We start from the raw sequence: 22327 nt of genomic DNA, 5'->3' as shown, positions 1-22327 counted from the left end.
ACACACAGAGTAAATCAGTAAATGCACAGTAAGAATTTCTAATTTACTGAACAATTTACTGATTTACTGAGGGCTTACTTTGAGTGCTGTTGCAACTAATGCTGTTTATTATTTCTAGATATTTAAACAAATGCTTTAGCAAATGCTGAACACTTTAAAAAATATATTTTGATTACGTGGTGTCCGTCTTCATTCTGTCCTTCCCCAACCTGTCCCTTTTCAGTCTTTGCATTTGTCTTAAACAATCCAAAAACTGTCAAGCCCCTTTCCTTGTTGACTCATCTGGGTAATCCTTCAGGCTGACATTTCTGAGATGGAGCGCTGTTGAAATAAATCCATCTACGGATTTGCAGCAACCTTTGTTGTGGTCATCATTCAACTGTCTTAGAAATAACTACTGAGGAATAAGAGAAGTTTGATATCAATTTATTGAAACTCAAGAACCTTGTGATCATGTTAGAAAGCACTTTCCCTGTAAGACAAAACTTGTTATTTCTGTGCCTAAATTAAATGTGACTGCCATTAAAATACTAAAAAACAAACAACCCAGTGGCTAAATGGCTCTTACTCAGGCTAGTAAATATTCATGAAAGCTGTACTCATGATGCCAGCACCACACTACTACTGTATTTCCCACAGTTGACCAGGTCCCTTGTTATATCTGATGTGTCCGAGGCTGCTCCTGAAAAGAGAACTAGTCCGCTTGATCTCTGGGCAACACAGAGCCTGTGTGTCTATGAGGTGATCCAGGGGTGTTTCAGACACTGGGCAGCTGTGGCTCTTTTCTCTGGCAGCAGCTCCAACATAGTCAGGAGAAACGAACTGAACTGGGCGGCTTCATCCTGAGGCCACTCGTACTTATCCAGCAGGATCTCATACAAGCTCCAGGGCTTCAGCTTTGAGATGCGCCGCAGTTGTCCTGGACGGGTTGAGAATGATTCACATGCAAATATGGATGTTAATTATCTGATCACAGCTGCAGACAAATGCACTTTTTTTTAATACATTGTACATCTTTGCAATTTGCAATTCTGCAGTATGATGGACACAGCAGCATTAACAAGGTATTAATATATGTGGAATAGTTTATTTTACCTTTACGGTTGAAGTACCGTTTGGACTTTTTCCCTGAGATGATAAACTTGGATGGAAGAGGACCCAGCAGCTCAATGATATGCCCAATGTGATCTGAGGAGACACCGGCAGACAATGTATTATAATCAGATTTTTTTTCAATTGAGTACAAAAAAACAGATGAAAAAGATGAACAAAACAAACCTTCCTCGCGGGAGAATGTGCCTCCTGATTGAGGGTCAAACAGATAGTCTCCTGTGGCCAGCTCAAAAGCCTAAGGTATACAAAAAGACAGTTGTGGCACATTTAGAAATGCATTTGCTGGAGTTTATTTTTAAAGAAATGAACATTTTTACAAAAACACACATCTACACACGTGCTCACCATGCAAGCAGTGCTCCAAATGTCAGCTGGTGTGTTGTAGCCAGCGCCTATCAGGACCTCCACAGAGCGGTACTGACACGTCTGGATGTCTTCAGTGAAGTGTTTGTGCTGAAGGACAAGACAGATAACATGTAATATCCCACTATAAAATCAACTGTAACTATGACAAAAAAATCAGCTCCACAAAGTGGCTTTTAGTAAGCAGATACGAGATTCAGTCTGTCTCCGAGAGGTACTTAATCTAATAAATTGATGTGGTTACAGACAGAAATAATTCATTCACTTTAATAGTATCAGATGTTTCTCCTAAATTGGACAATTATAGTGTATACATTTATAGCTCCCATTGCAAAGATGTATAAGGATCACTCTTGTAATAATTAATTAAAAAACGTTATTTTACATGTTATTACAAACTTTTTACTCCTCTTTATCTTGGCGTAATAGCAAATGATACTATCTCAAGTTACTCTCTAATTTTAAAACATTACTAAAGCATACCATTAATGAGTACAAAACTAGTAAAAATATATGTGTTATAAGCGTGTTTTTAAAACATTGTGTCTTTTTCTGACTCGGCCAAATGAAATGAGAAAGACAACAGTGAGTGCTGGGTAGCTGTAACTGTAACACATAAGATAAAACTGTTCATCTCTCTCAATCAGCCCACGCAGTTCCATCTCACTGGAAACATATGGCAGCTGTGTTTTTCACTGGAGGACACAGTAAACACGGCAGTCAGTACAGAAAGCACCTGTCGCATGGGGTTGTGTAAAAAAGATGGCTTGGAGGTGTTTTATAAACTAAACTCACAGCCATTTATGAAACACTGCATGATGCGTGTCATAGCTTCTACAAGTGTTAGGTGCAGGAGAGCCAGATGTTTCTATTGTAAGAAAATAAATTATGTATTGTGGAGGATTGTGCTGCCACGGATGAGGTACGTACATTTTATAGTTTTTTTGTTTTAGTTTCCTGTTGAATAATTACTCACCACCCAGCAGGCATTGCCTAGGTCAGCAATCTTGATGAGAATTTGATCAGCATTTTGAGGATTCAGTAGGTCCAGAAGTCCGGCTGAGTCACTGATACCTAACATACATAGAAGAAAATGACTGATAAGAGGACTAGGATCAAAATTAGGTGGACTGGCAGAGATTTCTCTAACTGTTAGTAACCACAGGAAGAGGAAAACATTGCTGATATCATAAAAAACACAAACAAGACTGACCATATGGGGAGGATGGTGAACGCGGAGGAAGCTCTCTGTCTGCAGTCTGATGTAATAACATTGATCTACAGCCAAAGACCGCAGCATCTTTTTTGAGGTCTGGCAACGAGCACATGTAGTCTCTGTGGCTGTGCAAAGTGGAGTCCAGTCCATCTTCCAACAGCAGGGTATGTCTCCTAAAGGTTGGGTTAGGACCCTTAAGCTTAGAGTGACAGGTGGAGCTGGAAGTGCTAGAGGGAGCGGTGACATCAGCAAAGGCCACATGAGGTTTGTCTCTTTGATTGTGGTCAGATGCACTCTCCTGTCCCCGTCGTCTCCTGTCCCTCCTTGTCAGTCGGTTAATCTGGGTCCTAGAGACCTTGCTTGACTGCAGGGTGAAGAACAGTCAGAGGTGAGCATGGAGTAAGAAATGTGCATGAAAGTAGAAGTACTGAATGAATAATCACAACAACAATGTGAATGTTTTGCACATATCATGCAAATGAAAGCTAAAATGTGTGGGATTTTAAAATGTAAGCATTAGTAATAAGAGAACATGAAAAACAAGCTAAATATACTTAAGGACTACTTCAGCATTTCTATCCCTGGCTTCTAGTTGTGATAGTTGTAAACATTATTTTATTTTTAATAAAAGATGTACAATAAAATATAACATATACTGTATTTCTTGTATTTCTTATTATTATCTAACATAGTGATCTGCCCTACACTTGGTGCAGGAAGGAGCAATAATGGTGTTTCTTTCAATTATACAGTATTACGTTTATGTTGCAAACTGTAATAACCTCCAAAATTGTTCAGGGATTTCCACTGCCTCTTAACAGTCAAAGTGTGATAGCAAGAGAAGTAAAGCAAGATGAGTGGATACCTACTTTGGTCCCCAAACTTCTATAGAGTTTTCTATAACACCTGCTTTTTATTTGTATATTTTTTGCTCACATCACTGTATGAAGTGGGGTGAAATAGTTACAATATTAGAGTTATAAATGTGTGTGTATGATTAGGATTCAAACATCTTCCTTATTGAGCATCACAGCCATTATGTGTGTATCAAACATACCAAGACATGCAGTGCACTTGTCTAGGACTGTAATCTGACTTAAGTGAGGTGATACATGTCTGATGTCATTCAAATGCACTCCATGTTGCAGGTTTTAGGGGTTGTCAAGTGCAAAAGCAAAAGAACAACATCCATCTTACCCACTCCCCAAGAGTGTGGAAAACCCCGGTCAGCTTCCCCAATATCTTGGACAGGCTCTAAGGGGGTCATAGCAGATAGGGACATATCATGAAGCAGTTGTAAAAGAAATACAAATGTCTGAGTTAAATGAAATAATAATGAACACATTTTTAGGTCCCACACCTGATTTTCCCTGGAGCTTCTGTTGACTGGTAGAGAAAGAAAGTAAAATCAGACTCAACAAGACACAAGATGGGAAATAAAAGAGTATGTCCATCAGTGTATTACTCTAGGATCTGTATCAAACCTATGTGATTGCTAACACAGCATCACAAACCTGGAGAGCTGGTGTAAGAAGAGGACACGGGCATATGCCACAGCTTGGTGTTTGCCGCCAGTTTCTGAACATAAACCTCGTCCACTCTCAAGAGGATGTTCTCTGGCTTGATGTCTGTGTGTATAATCTTGCATTTGGTGTGCAAGTAATCTAAACCCTGCAGAACCTGCGATAAGGAAGGAAAAAGAGCCACCGTCATCGCCCATGTGGAGAAAAATAAAAAATAATCTGTTCACTAAAAAGAGCTAAGTCAGTTGCGAACGAAAAGGAAGAGGATTAAAGGTGGGGTGAGGGCTTACACAGCACCTGTCTGAGGATGCTCTTAACGCAGGGCAGGGGGAGACCAGTGTAGTTGGATTTGACGATCCACCGCAGGAGCTGATGACCCAGCACCTCCAGAACCATGCACACATCTGGTGAGGAATTAAGGACACCGTTTCATACTATACAGTTTGAGTGTTTGGAGAAAGCTAAAACACACTGACGCAGTCTGTACTGCAATGGCACATGGTGGGTGGGGCAAAATCATAGTTCCATCTGTATGTCTGTGGGCAAAATAATTTGCTTCACAAGTTAGAGAAAGTTATAATGGGGGGGGGCACGTGTCTCTGAAAAGGATACGCTCTCCATTCTCTCCAGAGATCCTGAAGTCATCAATGAGGTGCACGATTCTCTCACGTTTAGGATCTTTAGGGTCACTGTCCCTCACCTGATGGTCAAATATTCACTATGTCACAATATCTATCACAATATCAACAAAATATAAAGATGTAACTGAATGATTATGTGAACTGTTTAGATGTCATTAATATAATACAGGCTGCAATGAGAGATGCTGGTAATGTCGAAGTTGTGTGTATCCATTAAAAATAACAATTTTTTCACAATTAATGTAGAGAAGCTGAGCAACTGTTAACACTTAGTGAATACATATTTAATAAACACAATATATTGTCGTTACAAGCAGATATAAGGAAATTCTAAGGTGTTTGTCAACAATAATAACTTCTTGCTAAATAGTTGGACTTGTGTTTCCAAATCTGACTCTTACTAGAAAATCTTGAAATGACATCCGAAATTGTTCAGCTATCTAAGGAAAATTCTGATTCAGCTGTGTAAAGAACAAAGCTGTGCCACTCCAACACATAAGTCGCCACAGTGGAAACAGTATTTTGTTTGTGTGGAACTGACATTCACACACATTACCAACACTTTAGCCAAGTCTACTACTTTTACATCATATGAATACTCTAAAATGACAAAAAAAAGGTGAATACATATCTAAAAACAATGTGAAGTTCTTACTGACACTTTTCAGAAGTTTGACCTCATCCAGAGCCGTCTCTGTAAATATTTGAGCACTCTTCACCACCTTCAGAGCCACAAAATGCTCCTTCCTGCGCACACATTATTATGGCAGTCTATAATTACGTTTTTGATACTATGATGTTGTTATTGCATATATGAAGTCATAAAATGAATCGTGTACTTACTCCATATCCCAGCAGAGCCACACAGTGGAGAAGTGACCCCATCCCAACTTTCTGACCACCTGGTATCTGTCAACGAAAATCTCTCCAATCTCTACAGAGTAGTAACCACCTGCAAGACAGTGTGCCGTCTGCATCAAAGTGAGCTTAACCAGTGTGTGGAGGTTTAGTGTTGGGGTGCTGCCTACCTATCCCGTAGTCTGCAGGATTCTCCTGTTGCTCCTCATAAGACTCCAGAAGCTCAGGTTCCTGAGGCTGTTTTTCTGCAGCTGGAGAGTGGTGGGAGGGTGTGATTGGCGAGGGGGCAGGTTTAGGACTTCCAACTTTGTCTTGGGTGGGATGGGGTCTGGGTTTGCTGGATGGATTAGGAGAGCTGGTAGAAAGAAGGGCTGATATAGCAGCAGCATATGATGATGACATGTTCAACCGGAGCCAAATGAGGTCGAGCACAGCTGAAGACGGGTCCAGATGACATCAGCACTCAGGGAGAAAGCTACAACAGAAATGCATTTGCACGCTCTCAAAAATGGATGGAGTTCCTGTATCACGCTTAATGAAACAAGCGTGATACTTAATGAAACGAGCGTGAAACAAGAGTTCACTGGTTGTTTGTCTCCGGCAGTTAGTTTGTGTCTCTTTTTGACACTGATTGCAGTAGACTGTTTGCAATGACATTTCAAATGAGCCAGTGAATGTGTAGGTTTATTTTTAGCTAGGTGAATGGCATGTCAACGTAAATAGCCCCTGACACTGATCCAAGTGCAACTGAACTCTTCCTGATATTGCTTGAACTGTTGCAGTGTGGGTGTCTCTGTTGTAAACATGAACGGCTGGCAATTCAAATCATTTCATGTTCTTCGAAGGATGACTGGCTACAGCAGTACTTTTATAAAGACAGTTGAGAAAGTTAAGTTATTACAACACATATTTTAGACCGCTCTCTCTGTACTCACTTATTTATAATGGGCTTATTTTTGGTTGCATACTTTCAATAATGGATCTCTCAGGAGGTAGGGGAGAACGGGGTTGGTTGTCACAGGGGGTTGGTTGTCACATTCATCAGATCTCGGGCCCTAGAGGGCGCTGTTAAAAAGTTTTGGTACTGAACGTTTCAGAATTTAGGTGAGATGTTACTTCAGAGGTCATTTCTGGAGCAAACTGCTTGACATTGAGGTGAGAGGACGTTTAGTGTTTTTCATGTGAAAATGTAAATATCCAACTCTTCAGTGTTTCTCTTCTGCGCTTTTACACAATGAGTTTATAATAAAACAATCATTACCGTTAAAAAGTATGAAGAGAGAGCGATAGTTAGGTAGGTTTTTTTCTTAGCTATGCCAAAACATGTGGTTGGTAGCCCAGTTGGGGATGCTTGTCACATTCTCTTCGGGGTTGGTTGTCACATGTTATATACATATATGGTTTCATATATCTAGTTCTTTCTTTCTTTTAAGATGGCAAAATGACCAGGAACTTTGTCAGGAAGACAAACAAGGGTCAGACTCCTCCAGATGTGATGCTCAGAGCAATCAGAGAGGTGAAAATGAACAATATTGTCATATAAGGACAAAAAAGGCACTTAACAGAATGATTTTTCCTGTTTATGTTCTCTTGGTGCAGGGGATGTATTAGGTTGTTGTATTTCAATTAAACTAAAAATGTTAAATATATATTTTTTAAGACTGTGTACATTTTTTATTTTTCTCCATTAAAATAACACAGGGACAACCAACCCCATAGTGTGTGACAACCAGCCCCATCGTGGGGTTGGTTGTCACAAGTGCACAAGACATATTTGACGGGCCATATGTTTTGAACAGAATCAGCTGAAGGAGAGTAACACCACTCTATTCCTACCTGACACTTTAGGCTTTCATTACAAATTAAAAGGGAATTTATTCAGTTTATGGTTTATGAGGAATTCAAAGGAAAGTAAAAAGTGTGACTACCAACCCCGTTCTCCCCTACTGATGTCTACAAAAGAACTTCACTATGTAGAGAGTCAACAAATATTTAAACATGCTCATTTCCACCTTGCTATTTTTCCATTTAGTCCATTGGTGTTAGAAATATAATATTAGGTAAATGAAAACTATTGGCTTTGCCTATATTACTTAAACATGGCTGAGTCAGCTAAATGTTTTAGAAACTGGTAGTAAGAGCTCATTTTACACACCTCAGGTTTGGAGCTTTTCAGGTTCATTTTTAGAGTTCAAATATTTATGTAAGCTAAAGTTATTATATCAAGCTTTGCTTTTACGATCAAGTTAATTATTGACACTTACAGGTGGATAAACTATGTTAATTAAGTTTTATTTTGAAGTTTTTTGGAGGAAGTCTGAAAAAGTCCTGTACATGTTGCGGGATTTAAAGAAGAGACTGGGTAGTACAAATACTCAGTGAGCCTTATTCACTCATAAAAAAACTCAACAACATTAGAGGTGGAGCCTACTTACCCCCTTGTGAGTGATAGCCTATATCCAGTTTTAATATTTGTAACGTGGGAAATAAACCAAGCCACCCTGGAACGAGGACAGCAGAGACCCTTAAGCTGCGTGCTCTGCCCCTCACTCTGCTCTGTGTGACTGAAAAACACTCAGTACCAGAAATAGCTGCTGCTGCTGCTGCTGCTGCTGCTGCTGCTGCTCAGCAGCTGCTGCATTCTGCTATCGTCTGCTGCTGCTGCTGCTGCTGCTGCTGAGTTGCTGCTACTGTCCACTTCTGCTGTTGTTGTTGTTGCTTCTGAGCTGTTGCTGCCTGTTGCTGCTGCTGTACAGTCCTGCTGCTTCTGCTGCTGCAGGGCATGTTCTCACAACATTTATCACCATGTGGCCAACAGCTCTATTTCCACAGGCAGCAAGGAGGTCATTCTCCTATTTATTTCTTTATTTAGCTTTGACTTTCCTATCCAATTACAGAGTTTAGAGGGATGCTACACTGGCACCTATGACACTATATCCAAATGGACATATTAAAAATAGTATTGTGTATTGGCTAATGGTGATGAGCAGATTTTAAAAAGGTAATAGCATCTGCTTAAATGCTGAACATGTCACTTATATTTATAAAGTGTGTAAATACTACAGGTCACCATGAAGGAATTTGCCACAGCAGATTCAAATTCAAACACAGGTCAATATTAACTTACTCTTCTAAATATGTGTATCAAAGAAAATTAATTTGAAACTCTTTCTAAACAAGTGTCTTTGAGATTATTATGGAATTATTGACTACAGTGCAGAATCCCTATCATAATAGTTTAAAGCTCTTTGACACCCATGGGCCCACCAACACGTGTTCGCTTTACTGATTAGACCACTTCTCAGGACAGTATGAATGACTACAGATTGCACTTGATTGACAACTCACTACTTCCTATAAGACTTTTATCACTTTTATTAGAACATTAAATCTGATGAGTTTATGTAATACCAAGAATAGGCTGTGTTCTTTTTATCTAATTATTTTTGGGGCAGTTTTATGTCTTGACTGACAGTAGAGAGCTGACAGGAAATTAGAAATGCGGCAAAGATCATCAGGGGACACTGCAGCAGACATGCTGGCTTAGCATATCAGGAAAACCATAGGCGTAATTAATAATATTTATCAGGGTTAGGGTTCATTGACATGGCTGACTGTGTGTTGTGAATAAAGAATAGAAAAACAGAAAGGCACTTCACTTCAGCAAAAAGTACAGTAACCATTACAATGAATAAATCTGTTTGACACATTTTGCGTTGATTTCAACATGACACTTTATTTAGTAGAATGAATGCACAATCTCATACATACAGTATAGGGCAGGCCTATTTGGCCTTATTTGATAGGCCTGATTATAAAGAGAGGAGGGAAAGAGAAAACAGCTGCTCTTAAAGATGAAAAAAGAGAAGAATCAAATATTAACACGTCACACTGCTGAGTGAAATGGTTTGAACACACGTTACCAATTCCTGCACTGATGAGAAAGAGCTACAGTAGATAGCTACAAAATGTTATAAGTTCATAAATATAATATAGTTTGAATAAACTTTCTTTTAGAGCTAAATTTATATCATTTATTTTCAACTTACAGAGTACATTATATGAAAAATACATTTACGACCCCCAGTGCACAGCAGTTTGGTCTTTGATTTCAGGTTTTAACCAGCTGGAAGAAGCTCTGTGAAGCTGGATACTGAGAGGATGTGAACACATCAGACAACAGAAGAAACTAAGTAACATTCAACAGTGTGCTATAGTTTGTAACAGAGCAGAAAACATCATCAGCATACAGTATGAGACTTATGACACACAGAAAGAATTACATTCAAATGAGTCCCAAGATGGGCAAAGATCAAGTACATTAAATGAAAAAAATACTTGGATATATGTGGAGTTCTTTTTACACCACAACAAATAGGATTTTATTTCTTATGCTGATTTTACTGAAGTATACATTGCAGTGTTATCAATAATCTGATTACAAACTTAGAAATATATTATGATGAAAAAAAAGGCAAGTAGATTTTAAAAGACACAAAAACCAAGCACATGAAATGACTTGAAATGCTAAAATCAATACAAATACTAAATCAGCCAGCATGAATTCTCATAAACAAATTCTCTGGTGTGAGACCTGCTCACACCACCATTCAATACTGCAGCAGCCCTATTCTGTTCACACAATCAACCTCACTTTATACAACCGATTAAATAGTGCTCACTTGGGGGTAGAAGGAATGGGGACAGGGGGCTTTTGTGATTACATACAGTATTATGTGGTAAGTTTAAAAATTACATTGTTAGTACGGGAATAAAATATCAGCTTGAAACTCATCAGTACAATCCACGCTATATACAGACTAACTCTCAGATAGACCTTCAGCAGATGATGACAGAACTCACTTCCCTTAATTTATCCCTGTTATAAACCCTGTCAAAACCTTCCTACAGCCTGTCATCTCTCTTGGTGACAATTTCATAAGGAATTAAGGCTTAAGATGTTCATAAAGTGCTGTGTATGACAGTCAAATCCTCCACAACTAATTGCAGAAAGACAGATTTGAACAGAGTAAATTGTTGTCACACAGTCATGTACCACTGCCATACAGTAGGTCTCACAACAGCCCTCAGGTTTTTCCTAAAACTAATTCATTCTAATTATTCTGTCCAGGTCGACACAGAGAAAGCTACATTGCCAGCCAGCACCGAGCTGAATCTAGAAAAAAAATATCACAATAGAAATGACATCATTCCAAATACCCTAATTTAGTGACATCGAGAACTGCTTTCAGTTTCTGATTCGACTAAGCTCACAAAGGCTTAATGCTAGTATTACAGGTTATTAGAAAGCACTTTAAAGTTTTTTAACCAATGTTTATGTTGCTGCATTAGAACATTTAGGCACTCCCATCTGCTACTCCAATATGCTACAGTTCATGGCCCGGTTATCAAATGTGAATACAAATGAATGTGAAATCAACGGCAGATGAAGATTGAAGCATGTTTTTGCGTTTTATATAGTTTACAAACACACATTCACCGGCATGTATTAATACTTTTCAAATGAGCTCGTATAACATCTACGTATATCACACGTTTAATGAGCAATAAATTACCTCTTTAATATAACTGTTCTTTATATCTCAGAAGATACAAAATAGTAATTTAGACTTGTATATATTCTGTAAAAAAGTATATCTTGGGAGACTTTTCAGGGTTATTAGGAAGGATCTTACTGCTTGTGTTGGACCAGAAATATTGATATATGAAGTACAGCATGACCATATTGTTATAAGATGCACCGTAAGTCACCTCCTGGGTTTGAAGTTCATACATTGGTTGGATCAGTTATAACACATGGAACCAAGGCTTTTTCACACTGTACAGCTACAGTTTCTCCTTTATTACAGTCTTTTTTCTGCTGAGGTTGCCATGTTTTGCTTTGCTGTTGAGGTCACACTGTATCAACTTGTCTGTATAAGTGTGCGTGACTATGTGAGGTTATACTGTTTTTGCTCATATAAATGTAGAGTGTGTGTGTGTGTGTGTGTGTGTGTGTGTGTGTGTGTGTGTGTGTGTGTGTGTGTGTGTGTGTGTGTGTGTGTGTGTGTGTGTGTGTGTGTGTGTTCTGCTGCTTCAGACGAGCGTGCCTGGGTCTACACTGGGCTCCTTTGGGGTCGCCTCTTGCGTCTGTGGATGAGGAGTCTCCTGATAGAGAGAGAACTCCATCGACCTGTTGGGGAGGCAACACAAATCAATACAGCACACCACAAACCAGAGGCATGCAGTGGAGGGTAAAACCACAGTGAGAATACATCTTAATGGAATGAAAGTTTTATTTCTAATGCAGTTTAGGGATAAATGTCTTTGAAAATTCGTGAAATGTATGTGAAACTAAGGAAGGTGGGGGAAAAAAAATTTAATTATTGCATTTCCACAATTGATATCTTAAGTTGTATAGATTTTATTCATTGTGTAAATATGACTCCTTTCCTTTTTGGGTGATTGATTGAAGTCTGTGAGCTGTATCTGAGAGTGTTTTTGATCCGGAAACAAACAACCGCCTGGATGTTGGCACGAGGCAGCCAGCAGCAGTGGCAGGATATAATGCTGATGGCGCAAAAATCCAAACACAAACAAAAATAAAACAACCTAGACTGTAAAAGTCACAGGATGATAGATGGATTGGTTCGGGACGGAGTGAGAGTAATGGAACCATCCTCGGCTGCCAGCTTCCAGCGAGCAATTCTGAGAGGTGAAGAGCGAGCGAGTGACTATATGTGCAGACATGCTTGTTGGTATTCTCTGTATCCAAAATTCTTATTCTTATAGTTTCTTCTCCCACTCTTAGGGCTAATGTGTAAATGTACAATGCACTGTGCTGACTCTCGCCAATAGACAAACAGGTGTAAAATAAATAAAGCAGGAAAAACAGGTGAAAAAAAAACAACAAACAAAATACTGACCTTCCATGCAGCGGGTGACCGTGGAAGCTGGCTGACTGGGGTATCTGAGACCTGTGGAGGTTGGCTGATTCACCTTGAACAGACGGGGCAAGAGGGTGGGGGTGTGAGAGGCGAGAGATGCCTGCTTCATGGCCCTTTGGGGCAGCAGGAGGATAGCCAAGGGCGTTCCTCAGGTACCAGTCCCTCAGGCCCTCCAGGGCCAGGGCTTTATGCAGGCTTCGCGTCGAGTCCTCTGGGGTCGGAAGAGAGAACTGTGGGGGTCTGCGGCCGAAGGGGGTGCCAGACAGCTCGGATTGGTAAGGGTGCAGGTTGGGGATGGAGGATGTGGTGGTGCCGGAGGCAGGAAGGGGAGATTCATATGCGGACAGCAGGATGGCATCCTGGGGATGTTGCTGCAAAGGAATAAAGGGCCCACAAGATTTGGTTCTAGTGACTTTAACCCTGCGCAGTTCAGCTTGGGACCCTCTGAGGACCATGGGGCTGTAAGGAGGTGCAGCGCTGGGTAGGTGCACTTGGGAATGGGAAAAGCCGTTGGCATGGGGAGGCACCGCTGCAGTGGAGGAGCGAGGGGAGGGCAGGTCCTGCCAGATCCTGCCTGTGGACTGGTACAAGTGGTGCTGCACTTGCACCCTCTGCTGTTTCCCCCAGATATAATCCATCAGTAGCTCGTTGTAGCCCCCTCCAGCCCCCCTGCCTCCCATGGACAGGCGCAGTTTGGCCTGTTCCACAGAGCTGTCCACATGTCTCTCAGGGCTGCCCAGGTGAATGTGTCGCAGCTTGCCGTCAGTCAGTGTCTCTGAGCTCTTGTAGGGCCCTCCTCTCGGGGGCATACCATTTCTGGACGCTGGATCATCAGGGAGGCTCGATCTATCCAGCAGGGCCTCGGAGCTGTTACTGCGTCTGGCCCTTGAGCTGTAAGGGCAGCTTCGGCGGTCAGAGGAGGAGCCCTCCTGGGCCAGTGGAATCATATATGGCACATCCAGGCTGCCAGACCACTGCTTCAACCCATTACCCCCAGACGCATCCGACCTATGGCAGAGGTGGAGGACAACATCTTACAATAGGAGAAGACTCTGAGTAACTATGGATAATGAAGAGACTGAAAGCTGTTTTTAATCAAAACCGTGTAATTGCATTTCACAGAAAATCACTTAAGATGGATACCGTTTTTCTGCTTAAACACCAAATGTTGAGCTAAAGCACTTGCTGGTGGCTAAATATGACACAAATCGTTGTTACAACCTCGACTCTGTCTTCATTCAACTCCTTCATCAAGCCATTTCCAAACACAGTCTTCATCACAGTGGGGGAACTATAGCTGTTCTGCATAGACTGAAGCAGCCCAGTATCTCAGATTACCTGACATGAACGCTGATCGGAGCAGTTCGGGCCAACAGAGGAGTAGCTGGAACACTTCTCCCTTCAACGTTAGATGCACTTCTTGGTAAAGAGTGGGTTGGGCTGTGAAAAGTAACACCAGAGTACATGGATGCATTTACCAGTTACCACCAATAGATTACAACATGATTGTGCACACACAGTACAGTAGGTACACTCTCAGACAGATTAAGAAGACAGAGCTGCCACTGAAGAAAAGTACCTAACAGAGCTTGTGACAGAGTTACGACGTGTTCTCATCTCATAGTAAATCTCAACTGGAGACAGCTTCCTGCTGATTCTGTGGTCAGGGCTGCCCACAGTGAGCCGGGGCTGCGACAGAGAGCGCTGGTCGGCGGCCACACTGGGAGAGGACTCTGTTAGAAGAGAAGACAAAAACAAATGAAAAGAAGTGCAGCAGATTACTTTCATTTAAGACACGAAGATCCAGCAAGGCTATTTTGGGTTTACAACTTAAATTATATTCCATATTCAACATCTTTAATGCCACAAGTGTTAATGAGTCTCCCACTCACCACGTTGAATGTGAAATGCTAAACACTGGCAAATACATTAAGCTATTTCTACTGCTTGTTTTAGAAATGATGCTGACATCATGCTTCAGTTGAGTTTGTTATGATGTTAAGAAAAAGAGACAGCTGTTGGAAGACAGTGTGCATACAGTTGACTCACCATTATCATGGGACGTTGAGTCTGACATGGAGCTCGTACTCTCAGACATGACAGTGTCCTCTAAAAGACAACAAGACATTCAGCTCACAGACAACACAGCAAATCTGAAATATTCACTAAAATATATCTACACAGCTGAGTGAGCTGTTTATTTATTTTTTCAGATTTTTCAGTTTTTGACAAATGTTGGTACAAGTGTGCATTAAGTTGCTGTGTAATTCTACCTGTATGACACCCGCGATGAACTGTCCTCTTGCTATTTGGGACATTTCGGTCTGATTCCGCATGTCTGTACAAAGCACCAGTGAAGATGGCTTTCATCTGCTTTCTTTGGGCAGCTTCATCCTGCAGCCGGGGACAACAGGCTGTGTTAGACCACATTACACATGACAACACAGCTGCTGCGTAAACACAATTGATATTCAAGGTGTTGACTTACCTCTGCCTTGCTATTGGGCCACAGGCCAGCTCTGCGCTGCACCACCGGTGGTTTCTCCCCCGTCTCCAGGGGGAAAGCATGTGGCAACTTCCCAGTCAGCTCCTGCAGAGGACATTCATTAGCCTCCAGTAACTACAATCCACCTTCACACTGGCCTGTGAGGTCCATAAAATGAAACCACTTAACAGATAACTTTAAGTCCCAATAAAAGATCCTTTAAATACTTCACTGCACTGAATATAGAGATGGCAAAAAATAATGTTACTATCGTAGTTTGCCTCCAAAGTAGAAAAAGAGTAACTCTGCAGATGAGTAGAGCACCTCATTTCTAAATTAGCTACGCTGACACCGAAAATTGGCAACTTGTGAACCCAAGAATAGAGAGTGAGAGTGCGTCACTACACATCCTGCTGAAAAAAAATCAGGATGTGTTAAGCAGCTGTTAATGAAAAGCGGAGGCAGCTGGTGCTTTACGAAGATGTGCCCACAAATTCTCAGGAGCAATCAGGAAAATACTAATATCCAACCTTTTTTATCAAAAAATTTTCAACAAGTTGCCAGTTACATCTAAGCTCAGAAGTAAAAATTGACTGATTTTTCTAATGTTTTATATCTATAGAACAGAAAAAACATACTGTAATTAAACCCCTCTCATCAGGTAAAACACAATAGATTACTACTTATCATATAAATATGAGGTTTATGGAGTGGGAACACTGTTCCCACAGTCATGTATGGATCAGAAGTGAGCTACTCACTGCTTCCTGCAAACAGACTTGTTTGAGCTCTCCCACTCTGCTGTTGAGGAGAGCCTCCAGGGCCTGCTTCCTCTCCTGCAGAGCTGCGACCCTCTCAGCCTGCAGCTTGCTGTCCTGGCAGCCTTGAACATCTACACAACACAGTAAACACAAGGCATCCTCAGAAAGTGAATTAACAATAAGAGACTATATGGGTCAAAAAATTCTGGTCAAAAGGTTATGACCAGAATGACCAGAACCAGAAAAATGACTGTAAAATAGTTTAATTTAATTAGACTTTTGGAAATGTATTACAGTGTCACAATGGTTGCCTTTTAAAGTGTCTGTTTCTAACAATAACATGTCTGTTCACAGCTACTCAGTGTTCTGATAAGATTATCTCACAGCTGTGGTGACAGTATGTGAACAAAAGGCCTTCACACGTACAGCTGTTTTTCTAGTTGGCTGTTCCCAAGAGGAAAACACTTTTGTTTTCATTCAGTTGAACCGTCAGAAAAAACACAAGCTGATAGATTAGCCAGGCCATTTCAGGCTTGTCCAGACACAATAATGTGTGTCTTCACACCAGGGTCTGCGAGAAGCCATTACTCACCTGGAGCCCCCAAACCCATGGATGTGATCACATGTCCTTTGACCTCCATGTGATGTAATTCTGGGGACTTTACAATTCACACTCCCAGGCACGCCCTCACCTGATGAAAAGAGAGTGAGATTAAACCACAGCTGAGATGCAACAGCAGCGCACATTTGTCCATATTCCTTCCTCCTCTAACCTTGAGGTATCAGCCATGTGTTGTCTTGAGGTGTAGAGTCAGTGGTTGCATTTCTGGCAAGTCAGCAGTAGATAAGCATGGGTGTCTCCTATTTTCAGATGACACAAGGTACCATCAGGGGGAGCCACTGCACCTCTTCTCAGGTGTCTACAGCTGAATCCTTCAAAAGATTAAAAAATGTAACTTGATGAGAAAAGATAGTGGAACTTCTTTTGCCTCTATGACTGTTAAGTATACACAAATCAACAAAAACACAGCAAGTCAATTTGTCATATTGTATCCAGTAAAGAGAATCTGTTAACATTACATTACATTAAAGCACTATAAACCCCAATTTAACAATATAAAAAGCCACATTTATAATATGCATTTAACCAGTTTAAGCCAAACATTTAAAAAAAAAAAAGTTTTTAATTAAAAGTTACAAAAAGGCCTAACTAACTTGCACCTTAAAGCATTCTGAAAGTGAGTAATGTTCTAAATTTAGCTCTTACATGCAATTAGCAACCAATTAATTTGCAAAGAGGAGGAAAAATGAGACAGGAAAAGTAAAATTAATAATGTATAAAGAGAAATGTGGGGGAGAAACCTAAACCCTGTGTGTTTTATGTCTCAACAGCTCAATAGCTAATGGTACAAAGAAGGAGAGGGAGCCAGAGGAACGGAGCCAGCAGCAAAGTGATGGAATAAATAACAGAGGCAAGGAATAAATGCAATGTTCAGTGGGGTTTCCTGCTGTCATAAATATCAAGGTTTACATGGAGCTTACTTTAAAAGGAATTACCATTACTGTATTTTATGGCTTCTATTTTTTGGATCATCTGGGATAATTCTGTTGACATGGAAAAAAATCAACCTGAATAAAACACTTTTCTTTTCTTTTTTACAACCCTAGACAAGAAATGCTGCCTTCAATTGACAGCGAGAAATGTTTCATGTGCACTTTTCCCCACATAATAGAGGTTCATTACAAACAAAGCCTCTTCCCGAATACCCAATAGAGACCTGACATCCAAAAATAGCGTTAGCATTATCTGCCAAAAGCCCCTCACTCAACGCTGCTCACTAATCGCTGCCATAAACAAGCATCTTGCTGTCTCCTTGCCAGTTGAGTAAATCATAAAGTGACTCCATTCAACCCACAAATCTAGATGGAAGGCCTGAAGGGCTGAATCAAAATTACACTTCCAAAGACTGCTTCTGGCGGCATCGCATCTTTCAAAAGGAAACGTTTATCTATCAGTTAGTCGGCTGAAAAGAGCAGCTGTTTCAAAGCTCTGCACACAACTGACCAGCTTTTTGCTTTTTGGGGTCAGTAAGACACAGTGTTCTGTTTTGCCAACTCAAACAACATAAAGAGTGAGGCTTGCTTTGTGTGAAGACATACTTGAAATATTTCTACCCAGTTTGCGTTGGCTCCTGTCCTGGAACTGAACCAGTAACTGCTGTTTGCTCCTGTACGTGTGAAAACCCCCAGCATGCTTGACCTCCCACTGACAGACAAGTAGGAGCCTTTCACACTAAACAAGTGGCAGAGTTACGACTGCCCGCTCAGACAAAAGCTCACATGAATCCTGTTACACAGAACCAGGTTCATGATGATCAGATTTGAAGTTAATCTAATATACTGCGCGGGACTTTCACCTGGGAATGTAGAAAGCAGTGTCACGGCTGTGCTCTGTTGAGCAGTGAGCCCCATGAGAGAGGCAGTCAAGAGGAGACAGAGACATTTGGTGTTCCTCTGGATGGTTGCTGGGCAGCTGAATGCTGGAGCCAAAACGCTGCCATGCCTTTTAAGAATGGCTTTGTCCAGAAACCAAAACATTTGCTCGGAAAGTTGCTGCTCTCTGAAATATGGGCTTTATCTCTATAAAACTAACTATCCATTTCATACATGTTTGCTTTGCTGCTCTATGACTGCTAATACAGCGATTTAAAGAGAGACTATGTAACCTTTCAAGAAGAAACAACACAGTCTCCTTCTTACTAATAAAAAAAAGGTTTATTTACATTTTTATGCAACTTGGACACTCTTGCTTATTTCAAGACACTGTAAAGTTTTGCTAATGTTAGCTAATGTTAATTCAGTTCAATTCCATTTTATTCATATAGCGCCAAATCACAACAAAAGTTGTGTCAAGGCAGTTCTCACATAAAGCAGGTCTAGATCATGTTAGCAAACTATTAAAACATGTTAGCAAGTAGATAAAGCTGTGTAAGTGACATTACTGGGTAAGTTGGCTGACATACTGACTTTCCTCAATGTACTACTCTATATGGCAACACACTCATTCCATATGCACAGTACCAGTGTATGGCATCTTTGGATATGACACTCAACAACATGGCTGACATGTGGTGCACTTTACACTATGTTAAAGCATTTCAATCAATCAATCAATCAAACTTAGTTTATATAGCACCTTTCATACAGGCTAGTGTACTTCAAAGTGATTTACGGTTGATTGACAAGCTGATAATAGGACAGAACAAGTGACAACATAAAAAAAAGGAATAAAAATGATGGGAGAACAAAAATTGACACCAATGCACGCGAGAGAAAATAAGGATGATATGGTTAAATGAATAAAATGTTTAGAACATTTAAATAAAATAAATAAAAATAAATAAATGAATTAATTAATTAATTCATTAAATAAATAAAAAATAATAAGAGAAATGGTTTATCAAAAGGTAGAGTAAATACTAGGTTAAAATAGATTAAAAAGAAAAAAGAAAAGTCAAATGAAATAAAAGAGATGAAGTTCAATAAAAGCTAGACTAAAACTAGTGTAGAAGCTAAGCCAATGCTTTAAGCTACTGAGGCATTTCAACAGGAAACTTCTTGACACGCTTTGATTTTGCATAACGGATGAATGAGAGTCCAGTTGCTTTTTCGTATAGATGCAAACAATTCCATTTATTTGACATCTTATGCTTTAAGTCATACATTATCTCTGGTGTACATATCCGCATGAAGCATACCGTGCGCAGCGCAGCACAGCGCAGAGAAGCGCAGAGAAGCGTTCAAAAACTGTTTTCCCTCTTCCGGTTGGAAAACACCTGACGAGCCCCCAAAAGGTTACACATTATATAGGCTGACCCGCCAATCATAATCAGACCATGACACACAAGACAATTAACATCAAATCTGCTCTTACAACTAGGTTAAGAGATTAAAAGACAAAAGGAACAGATGAATAAAATCAATAAGATAAAAGTCAATAACTAAAGTAGAAAAAAATTAAAACATCAAAAGAAATACAATAAAATACAATAAAAAGACTATAAACAATTATCATCTGTCATTATCCTGTTATTGCCAGCTGTTTAAAAAGTTACAGTCTCACTTTAGTTTAACCCAGAGTGTACCCAGTTCCTGGAAGCTTCTCCATTTGCTTCTCATAAAACTTAATAATCAGTTGTTGCTGTTTGGAATCAACAGAAGATGATTTCCATGTTATGCTAGCAGCAATAGTTACAATAGATAAACTGAAATTGAAAAAGTGTCACCTACAGAGAGAAAAATGATAGAAAGGAAATGTAAAGAAAAACTGCATCACAATAAAAGCCACAATCTCTGGTAAAAGATCCCAAAAACACCACAGTAGTGAGAGCTTAGCATCAAAATATGCATAGCCTCAAACAGCACATCACTCCAGTGTTGGCACAAACACGAGCATCACCTCAGTGAATGACAAAGGATGGAGTAACAGTGAGAATCAATCAACTGCAACAGGTCTCCCTCTAACCACTACTGAGTCTAAAATAACACACCTGAGGGTATCTGTGAGCTCACTGGTTCATGTCAAGCGCTAACTGCTTAAACATCTGGTGAGCAGATGTGTGCGGAGGTACAGGTACAACAACAGGGGACTGCATCACATTCCAGAGAGAAGCCTGCAGGAGACATGGGGGGACAGTGAAGAATCAGATAAGCAGAGTCACAGAGAGCCGCATCAAAGGAAGGATCGTGAGCGATATTAATACAAGAGATATGAACCTAACACAATCATCAAACACATGTTGACTTAGCATGTGTAGGGGGGAGGATCAGGGGCCGGATGGCAGTACAGATAGCACCATGGGAGCCATGTTGATTAAAACATGAGGCGTGCGATGAGTGAGCTGCCCCTGTGCAGCTCGCATCACACGAATGCAAATCAGCAAGGAGTTTAATATTCAAGTCCGACGCCTGTACGGTAGGTCCAATCCTACCATGTCCAAACAAGGAACTCCTCTGCTCTCTGTTTTGCTTAGACGTCATGCATATTAGATATCAACATTCACTGCAAAGCTAAATTCCTACAGGCAGCAGTTTTATATCCCGCTTCCTCACCCCTTGATAAACACGATGCCTCTAAGCTTTTTTAAAGAGATTCACTCTCTCTGCTGTCAGCTTTTATCCAGCCCAAGAGTCCCAGGAACAGCCTACTGTTGTCAACAGCATTTATGGAAGAGATGTATTCATGACTTACAGAACAGCATGTCTTAATATGTTACAGTAGCTGCTTCTCCATCTGTTCCAACCTACATCGGACGCACAATATGTTTGTTAATCCTGTCAACGGGCGAACTGGAGCAGCTGACGTGTAAAAGAGCAGCTGAAGTATCACCTCATGCTCACTATGGACAGGTGAGGCTGGCAGCCCCCCATGTTGACTGTTGGTGTTGACACAGCTGTTGCTGTTGTGAACTTACACATGGTAACCAGACCAGGGTTACAACTATTCAGCCCCTGTTAGACAAGCTTTAAAAGCTCCCAAGCTGTTGATGAGGAGTTAAAACAAAGTCAACAGTGTTTCAGAGTGTGTAGCATTGACATTTTCATTGAACATGTTGCATCTTGCTTTTTTCATTTGTTAGAGAAAAGTAATATGACTTTTGCCTGAATGCTCTCCCTGCCATTCACCATCAAACTCCAAAGACGTTATACACCCATTGACAAATTGTAATGATGAGGACGAAGAGTAGAAATGTCAACACCCAAATGTTTTTAACCTAAAGATAAAAAGGCATCCTACATTCATGACTGTATGAATAGAAGATCATGGTCAGTTGGGACATACAGCTGACTCATATGCAGAGGATTTACTACTGAACTACCGCCACCTGACTAACCCCTACCAAACAACTGTAGAGGGCTTATGGAAGGTCAGGTGACCCCGTCTACAACCCCCCGTCACTAATATGATCTCTTCTTGTGCTCTGTGAATTACTGATTTATAACACGCTTATCAGCGCATAGCATGGCAGCTTAGCTCAGTCTGACCAATCGTGAGGCTGGCTATTTCTCCTCTCCGGCCTTGATGCTCACCTTTCCACATTTCACACGACTACCGCGGGTGAAACAAAGCAATCTTGGTGATTGCTATCCACCTGGATTCTGCTAAGCTGAGGTGGGGAGGAGTAATAAAGAAAGGAATGTGGCTCTAACGTCCAAGGGGATTATTCCTATACATTTTCCCTTTGCTCTGTAACACCTGGAGGTATTTCTGTATGTATTCCATAGACATTTTCATGTTCCACAGTACCTGTAATCCTCTTTGTTGGTTTTGGAGGGAGTTCAGAACTGCTTAGGATGTGCAGCCGCAGCCATACACATCCATTCATTACTATGCATGCATAACAGCCTGATCTGATTCTC

General features: G+C 40.6%; 2 protein-coding genes across 2 annotated transcripts; both read right to left on the bottom strand.

The window, feature by feature from the left end:
- Positions 1-410: 410 nt before the first annotated feature.
- LOC133977464 (SRSF protein kinase 2-like) lies at positions 411-8160 on the bottom strand. Its single transcript, XM_062415639.1, has 15 exons — positions 8150-8160; positions 5885-6189; positions 5700-5808; positions 5516-5603; positions 4828-4915; positions 4513-4619; positions 4207-4372; positions 4053-4078; positions 3890-3946; positions 2690-3056; positions 2453-2550; positions 1459-1566; positions 1279-1348; positions 1096-1188; positions 411-919 (listed from the first exon to the last, which is right to left on the bottom strand). The coding sequence occupies exons 2-15, from the start codon at positions 6114-6116 to the stop codon at positions 735-737; spliced, it is 1794 nt and encodes a 597-aa protein (XP_062271623.1). The 5' UTR covers positions 6117-6189; positions 8150-8160; the 3' UTR covers positions 411-734.
- Positions 8161-11810: 3650 nt separating this feature from the next.
- ccdc120b (coiled-coil domain containing 120b) lies at positions 11811-16566 on the bottom strand. Its single transcript, XM_062416330.1, has 9 exons — positions 16500-16566; positions 15908-16038; positions 15150-15251; positions 14935-15055; positions 14711-14770; positions 14241-14394; positions 14000-14101; positions 12641-13669; positions 11811-11907 (listed from the first exon to the last, which is right to left on the bottom strand). The coding sequence occupies exons 1-9, from the start codon at positions 16546-16548 to the stop codon at positions 11811-11813; spliced, it is 1845 nt and encodes a 614-aa protein (XP_062272314.1). The 5' UTR covers positions 16549-16566.
- Between the last annotated feature and the right edge of the window lie 5761 nt (positions 16567-22327).

Source organism: Scomber scombrus, chromosome 3 (assembly GCF_963691925.1).
Source record: "Scomber scombrus chromosome 3, fScoSco1.1, whole genome shotgun sequence".
NCBI classification, from domain to species: domain Eukaryota; kingdom Metazoa; phylum Chordata; class Actinopteri; order Scombriformes; family Scombridae; genus Scomber; species Scomber scombrus.
Note: the sequence above shows the minus strand (reverse complement) of the source record. Positions and strands in the feature narration are given on the sequence as shown.